Source organism: Artemia sp. Qi Xiang Cuo, unplaced genomic scaffold (genome assembly GCF_049724085.1).
Source record: "Artemia sp. Qi Xiang Cuo unplaced genomic scaffold, ASM4972408v1 HiC_scaffold_22, whole genome shotgun sequence".
NCBI lineage: Eukaryota > Metazoa > Arthropoda > Branchiopoda > Anostraca > Artemiidae > Artemia > Artemia sp. Qi Xiang Cuo.
The window spans coordinates 3,645,899-3,654,235 of NW_028297431.1; the positions used below are offsets into that span (position 1 = coordinate 3,645,899).

Below are 8,337 nucleotides of genomic sequence, written 5' to 3' on the forward strand. Positions count from 1 at the left end.
GAAAATCCCGTTAAAATATTATATTCAACAATATATTTGGACATATAAGGCAAAAGAAAAAAAAAACTACGTGTCATAAATCGTTAATATCAATAAGCAGAAGGTCCTAAATTAATGTCTAGTTTTTTTTTTTAATTTATAATACAAAATAAAATGAATGATAGTTGCATGCATAGAAAAAGTGTTATTTGTTAGGAGGCTGCACTCCCCTACCCCTCTTCTTGCGACAAATAATATGTTACTTCCAATCTTTCTCACTTATTATCAAAATAAATGTATACTATGACTAAGTTGGATAGATATTAAATAGTTATACGATTTGACTCTTCACTAACCTCCCCTCCCCCCTCAAGTTTTTAATATTTATTTTCAACATATTATATATTAGTATTCAAATACCTGTAAAATATTATTTAAAATTATTAACTAAAACATATAAAGCAAAAGTAAAAAAAAAACTACAGTCCATAAATCGTTATTAAGTACTTCATTTGCCCGTACGATAGCGGGCCCATCCCTGGATCTGCCAGTGACTAAGTAGAAGGTCATAGATCATAGTCTGGTTTATGTAAAGTATGCATGTTTTTGACCATTTTTAAATAAACCGCGTGCCGTCTTCAATTTTCGACTAAAGATGACAATTTTGGTACTATTCGATAGCTCACCCTTAGATCTATGAATTCAACGAGTTTTTTTTTGGAAATATGAGTCAAATTTTTTTTTTGGCAGAAAATTCTTTTTTGAAACAGAGAATTTTTTAACTAATTTGAAGCTACTATTTTGACGGGATAGACAATGTATTTGTATCATATTGTTCATTAGCTTCAGATCTATGCAGTCACCGTGACAGATTTCTTATATTGCTTAGATGTTTCTGTAGAAAATAACGTAAACTTTCCAAAAAACGAAAACAATGTTAGATTGTTACAAAAATAGATGGGCTTCGCTTCGCTATTTCTCATTAAAAGAATACAGGGTGGATCATTTCGGAAGGCTGTTTAAAATGCATTTAAAGTGGGCGGCTATCGTTTTGTCTCCCTGTCTAGAAACACCAATTTTACAATCAGACAAGACAAAAAGTTATCGGCTAAGGTGATTTGAATATTCTTTTCTGTGTATCGGACTGTGTGATTGATTATGGGAAATAAAAACGGAGGAAAGAAGCTGAAGCGAAACTCAGGACAGTTCAAAAAGTAAGTAATATTTTTTATTTGAATTTGTTCTGTTTCTATCTAATCTTGGATATCCAATTCGATGCATTTTCTTTATAGAACAAAAGGAGTTATTTCTTTTGGTATTATTTTGTTCAAAGTTGCTTACAAATCTCAATTTAATTTATTTATGTACGTTTCATTAATCTATGTACATTTGTTTCTAATCCACACTAAGTATGCAAATGAAAATGTAGCATGAAAAAGATAAAATTATCTTCATATTCGTTCATTAGACCGAATTACGGGTAAACTTTTGAAATTCAGCTTGCGAAAAAAAAAATATACTCATAAATTTGCCATTCGCGATTTTTCAAAGAATTGTTGGATCCAGGGGGGGGGGTTAGGGGGGCGCCTCCCCTAGCGTAAAAAAAATTTTTTTCATTTAATATATTAAACCAAGTTTTTGTTTTTTAAAATTGGTAATCCCGAAATTTTATCGTAAAAACCTATTCTGTGCACCTCCCCTAATTTTTTTATTAGATCAACCTATTTTTCGCCCCCCCTCCTAAAAAATCCTGGATCCGCCACAGTTTACAAGTAATAATCCAGACAGTTACAATGGATCTAGACGGGCTACAGGTATAGTTGAAAAAATAATTTTGTAGGTATATTTTTCTCCCTTATTTTTCATCAACACTTGGTTCGTAATGTCAAACCAATGAAAGAAAAAGTAATATCTATAACTTTATTGTCACTTTCTTATTCCGATGAAAAATTTTGGCTAAGATTTCAATACAATTACTAGATAAAATGTTATTTTAACAGACACTTCAAAATATGGGTAATAATGGAAGGAAACATCATACTCTGATAGAAACAAACCGCATTTATTAAGTGACAATTTCTGAGGTATCGTTGTGTATATATGTTAGAATTGGTGGCCAGCGTGTACCCCCGCGGAAAATACCCCCCCCCCCGTGGAAAATAAGGCTTTTCAAATTTGAGAATTTATTTGAGTTTTTTTTCCGTAGAGGGGACGGATGGTACTTGTGTATTATGCGCCACTCGCTCAAGTTTACGCTGTGTAAAACTCGAGAACAAATCAGTTTCTTTGTTAGTTTCTTTAAGCTTAGAGCGAGACAAGACAAGGACAAGTGACATAATAGATGGGAAATATATAATTTGGGCTATATATTTGCACATAAGGGGGAGGGGTAAAGAATTTGGACCGTTTTAAGTCAGAAAACAATTCTTACTTCATAATATGAAGAACAATTATATCTAACTTATTTTGCATGCCGATCTGCTCTCCTTTACCCCCCCCTCCCATGTGCAAATATATAGTCCAAATTTGTTGCTAAAATAACAAAATACGAGCAAAGAAACCGATTTCTTCTCGAGTATTACGCAACGTAGAATTGAGTGAGTGGCGTAGGATACGCAATTACCATAATGTTTCATGAACAGATCCGGATTTCCTTGTATCTTTTGAAAACGATCAGAAATTAAATAAAAAAAACAAGTTTGTTCAAATGAAAATAAGGAGCAACATCAACATTTAAAACAAACTGAAATTATTACGTATATGAAAGGGGTTGCCTCCTCCTAAAGACCACGCTCTTTACGATAATTTTTTTTTATAGAATTTTAAAGCAGAGCTTATTGTTCTAATTAAACGGCCAGTGTGTTTCAGGAATCGTTCTTAAAGAATTAGGACAACACTTAAAAACTTGAGCGTAAAGAGCAAGGTCTTGTGGAAGGGGCAACTCCTTTCATACCTCTTTCCCCGGGAGTGGGGTATTTTCTACGCGGGGTATTTTCCGCGAGGAGGGTAGATTTTCCACGGCGTGGGTATTTTCTGGGGTGGTATTTTCTGCGGGGGGGGGGTATTTTCCGGGGGGGTAAATGCCTAGAACCGAGAGAATTATACTCTTAAGAAACACTATATTGTAATAAATACGATCATGATATATGGAAAATTAAATTTTATAGTAATACTGTTATTATATTAGGACTTTTCCTTGAAATGTTATCAACAACATTAGCCGCAATCCCCCCTCTATTACAGAGCTGTCCCTGAGGTTGCGGGTAACCCGGGAAAAATTAAGGTACTTGTTAAATATTCATAACACACTCACATCTCGATTGTGTGCTGGATATTTAACAAGTACGAAAATTAATTACAGTGCCCCCCTCCCGACTCAAATAAAAGCAAAAAAGCCAAATAAAAGTGATAAATTCGATCAAAGTAGGCAATCATCCGAGCGCCTCCTTCCTTGATGTAGCACCGGGGGCGGCTGACCCTGTTGCCCTACCCCTAAGAACAGATATGTTCTTTTTTACCTAACCGAGTCTGTTTTTAACCTAACCTGGATTGAATGAGGGCAGAGTTACAAGGAAACTCTGGCATAAGCTTATTCTCTAGGCTCCTATTTTTATCTTGCAGAAAAACTAAAAGTATTGGTGTAAATACTTCAAATAAAAAGGGAAATGTTGGTTCAGCAGACCCTATACCACCTGCCCAGAAAAATGCCCATTTTGTTGAAACAGGCACTTCAGCCGAATGTGACTCCAGACTTCCACCCCCCGTACAAAAATATGCAAACTTGGCTGCAACATGGTCTGTACCAATCCTAGAGCCTACATCTTCTTCCGATCAAGGTTTATATGGGCAATTAGATGCAGATGGCCGGAAGAAGTTGGATGAAATACAAAAAGAGCAAGAAAAGGCAGCTATTCACGGTTTCAAAACCTTTCAAGGACCGGGGAAGCTGACCAAAGACAAAAACTTTAAGGATCTGCTTAACGAAAATTATATCGTTAACATATTCCACTTTGCTACGGAATTGCTCAAGATAAATGATCACTAGTAAGTATTTTTTCAATACCACCGATTGAACTAATTTAATGGAACTTACAGGTTTACAAATTATAAGTAAAAATAGCGAACTAAGATAAAGATTAATTTGTTAAAAGTTAAAAATCCGGTAGTTTTTGGTCTTGCAGGACTCTAAGATTCACCATGATGGGATCACAACTAAAACAAACTCTGTGTAAAGTTTAAGTCACAATTGAGGATTATGTGATTTTTAGCTGAGCCTTTTTAGGTCTTTTTCCGATTATCTCACCTTCCCTGAGATTCAATTCACAATTGATATCCTTTTTTGGTGAACTCTAAGAATATTTATTCTGATTTTTTCGTAAGAGGTAGGCTAATATTAATAGGCAATTTAATTATTTTACATAGAAAAAGCTTATTGAATTATGGCTCTTTACTTACATTAGAAAAACTTGTTTTTGCAGAACAGTTATCGAATTCTTTGGGGAAAAAGCAAGCAATATGCAAAAAAATTTGTAAAACACAGCTAAAATTAAAAAAAAGTTCCAAGTGTATTTAAATTTAGCTTCGGAATACTCGTGCACAAGATCCTGTACATAGTAGGGACTGCATAGTGAAGGTACTATTACCTATATAGGGCAAAATTAATTATTGAATTGTTCAGGCTTTTTTTTTCTATCTTTCATTAGTCTTCTTTTTCCATTTTTTATCTTGTGCCAAACTACTGAAAAGGGTACACTTTTTATAAAGTATGCATACGTTTTACTAGGTTAACATTACTTGGAAATAAAAAGTTTATTTTAGAGAGCATCTGTAAATAAGGAGCAGGTTGAGCAAACAGTAACCAAAATTCTAAATTATACATAACAAAAAATGTATTTTATGCGGATTCCAAAAGAGTTAAATTAATTTAGTTTAGTGTTACCAATAAACATTGTTTGTTATTTGGGAATATACGGAAACTTTTTGGGAGAGAGGAAGAAAATTTTCCAGTGTAAATATTTCATGAAGAATTTTCAGCGAGGATTGTAGTGTTCAGTAGGGTGTTTTTTTAACCCGTAGTACTTTTTAAGTTAAATTAATTTCCTTGTTGACTGTGAACAAAAGTTTTTAACTATGGCTTATGAGCAGTGGTTATCCATACCTGTCGCCATCATTTGTCATGGGATAATCCCCTAAGGGGGGGGGGGAGATCTGGTCCATGATTGATTAAATATTATAAGAGTGTAAATTTAAAAAAAAAAATTTTTTTTGCTAAGAAAAATAATGACAAGGATAACTAAATGGGTTAAGGAACTAGTACGTAAATGAGGGGGCGGCCTACATTAATTAATCCCTCGTTTATTATTGTAAAAAAAAATATTTTCTTAAAAATAAAAAAACATTTTATTAAAATTAAATGGAGATTGGGTTTAAGCAGTTACTATTTAAGAATTTTTTTGAGAATTCAAATTTTAGTTTAAAGAGAGTGGAATTGATGAGGGTTATCTCACTAATGTTCTGAATAATTTATTTTATATTTTTTTTTATAATTATGACTAACTTTTCTTGAAAAAAAAACAGCTTTTTTATTTTATTATAAATATAAATGAAAATTAACCTTTAAAAAAAATAATTATAAGATCCGTTTAATTTAACCTTACACCCTCACTCTCTTCTTATATATCAGTGAAAGATTTTAGATTAAAAAAAAAAAGAGAAGCTCAATTACTCTTTACCTCTAGCTGTGAAAAAGGCGATCCTGGGAGGCCTAAAATACAAAAAATAGGAAAAATCGGTCCTCTTCTCCGAATTTATTTTGAATGCAGTGGCTGCAGAGAAAAATTCACGTTGACGAATGAGCCAACAGCATCAACAGTAACTGTGAATCTTGACCATCCAATGTGTGTGACAAGTGATGAAGGTGATCGATCCTACGTCACAAGTACTATATCAAAACCGATATCAAACAACCTTAATACGAAGGCAGTCTGGGGAGCTATTTCCGCTGGAATTGGTCAGTTCCCATTAGAAGAAGTTTTTGCTCTAATGGACCTTCCAGTTGTGTCAAAAAATATCTTCAGGAAAATCGAAACTTTGCTTGGACAGGTAAGGGTCCGTCAATGCTCCGTACATATGATTTGTATATTTTCTGCAACTCCAGAATCCCACCTTCACCTTGCTTACGCCTATCGTCTCCTCTTTCTGCACAATCTAACTCTTTCCATATAAAATTTATTTGTTCCTCTGTTATAACTAATAAAAAAAATCAATTTTCATTCAAATATCAGTATTCATCAAATACTATAAAATATAAAAGTTTCTGGGCTATAGCTAATAAAAAATAATTAACTTCCGGCCAACTATCAGTGTCTACCCACTAGCATCGACCTTCTAATTGGGAAAATGTCTCCTTGTGTATTTTCATTATATTCCTTTTTCGTTTAGCCTTTTGAAGCTGATTAGACTTTGATTGGAAATTTAAATTTCTGGTGCCCTTGCTAATCACGCGACAAAATTATGAGACAGTCAAACTGGTCAAAATAATAAAAAAAGCTTATAAGCGGTCCTATATTAATAAAATTATCTGTTATTCATATTTTATTATCTCTATGCCTCTCTCTCTCTGCCTCTTTTTTCCTCTGTCTCTGTCTCTCTTTCTATACCGCTCTCTCTCTCTCTATCTCTCTATCTCTCTCTCTCTCTCTCTCTCTCTCTCTCCCTCTCTTTCTCTCTCTCTCTCTCTCTCTCTCTCTGAAACAGGTCTGTCATCTAGATTCCTAGTAAAGATTTTTTTTTTCACAGAATTGGAAAGAAGAGCTAGTAGACATAACAATTAGGTTGGATGGAACCGCTGCAAAGGAGTCGGCTATCTCCAATGGCAGAGTTTTTGATGATGAAGTTCCATATACAAGAATTATTTTGATGCTGAATGGGGCAAAAGGATAAAAGGACATAATTACAATGCCAAAGCTGGCCATGCAGTTCTTATAGACGCTTATACAAAAAAAGTTCTGTTTGTGAGTTCTAGAAATAAATTCTGTTATATTTGCTCTGTTTCCAGAACTAAAAAGATTACACCACAAGATCACTTATGCTATCTGAACTGGACTGATTCTTCTTCGGGACTGGAGTAGGACATGAGTATAGAGGGATTTTTACTTAGTTTATCCGTGCATGGATTACGGTATCTCGAAGTTATTGGGGATTGGGATTCAAGTGTGTATCAACGCATTATAGAGCGTGTGGCCTATGGAAAGGATGTTATAAAACACGAGTGTGCCAACCATGTCACGAAAATTTCACTCGGGATCTGTACAACCTTGTCAAGAACAGGGGTGATTTTTAAAAAATTCTGACCAAAAGCTGCATCTCAAGTCTGACTAAGAATCTTCGTGGGGCTATAAAAAAGAACCGTGAAGATGGTGGAAATACTGAAAAATTAATATTTCCACCTAAGAATGTACCTTTTCACGTATTTGGTGACCACCAAATATATTCCTCTGGATGTAACAAATATGAGTCAATTGAAGGCAAGTTTTCCAGTGTGCCAGAAGTTGTAAAGCTAGCAGTCAATGAAAAACTGGGAAAGGTATTGCGTAAAACTAGCAACCTTTTGATCGATTCAACTACAAACCTTGCCGAATCTTTCCTGAGAGTTGCTGTTAAATTCTTAGGGAATAAACAGGTCAACCGATCCAAAAGAAATTCGCATGCCGTAGTTATCACGGCAGCAGCTCTTGCCCCATCGCATGGTAGTGGATGGCATAGTCGTTCCTCAAAGAGTATATTTACCCATAGTCTGACGAAACGTGTAAACAATATTTCAATTAAATGTGAAAAACTCGCACGCTGCGCGAGACGACTAATTCCACTGTCATTTGAAAACCGCGGGGGGAGGTATAAAGCCCGACTAGCTAGCAATGGTAGCAGAGTGCAGGGATTTCTGCCAAAATTTGACTCAGAATATGGTTAGAACTGTCAAAAGCCAGATCATCCATCTTCTGACTTCAAGGAAGTGAAAGAAGCCTACTTAGCAAAAATGACTCCCACCAAATGTCAACTCCAGCAGTTGCCTAGCATCACAGCTGGACAATCTGATAACCCAAAATGGGTGTCCAAAAGAATGGAGTCAATCTATAGTGCAAGTTTCTATTCAATGTGCGTGCGACGACCTACAACATCCACAGTAAAACTACCTGAAGAAATAGTCACTGGGAAGCAAATACACTGTACATTGCAAATGAAACGTGGAATTCATTCTGAAACAGTTGCTATTAAATGCTTCGAGGGAACAATGGACATCATTGTTGAAAGATCAGACTGTTTTGGTCTTTTCGCTGACCAGGATAGATGGTGGTTTGT

The 8,337-nt window shown here is 34.9% G+C and overlaps 1 protein-coding gene across 1 annotated transcript; it reads left to right on the forward strand.

The window, feature by feature from the left end:
• Positions 1–1,108: 1,108 nt before the first annotated feature.
• LOC148939064 (uncharacterized) lies at positions 1,109–6,921 on the forward strand. Its single transcript, XM_089107359.1, has 4 exons — positions 1,109–1,193; positions 3,601–4,023; positions 5,718–6,081; positions 6,778–6,921. The coding sequence occupies exons 1-4, from the start codon at positions 1,138–1,140 to the stop codon at positions 6,919–6,921; spliced, it is 987 nt and encodes a 328-aa protein (XP_088963485.1). The 5' UTR covers positions 1,109–1,137.
• The last annotated feature ends 1,416 nt before the right edge of the window (positions 6,922–8,337 follow it).

Excerpts from the sequence above, each read along its gene's own strand:
- LOC148939064 (XM_089107359.1), top strand. The coding sequence starts at position 1,138 with ATGGGAAATAAAAACGGAGGAAAGAAGCTGAAGCGAAACTCAGGACAG. Across the intron at positions 1,194-3,600 it reads AACTCAGGACAGTTCAAAAA|AAAAACTAAAAGTATTGGTG; the intron begins GTAAGTAATATT and ends TTTATCTTGCAG. Across the intron at positions 4,024-5,717 it reads CTCAAGATAAATGATCACTA|CTGTGAAAAAGGCGATCCTG; the intron begins GTAAGTATTTTT and ends CTTTACCTCTAG.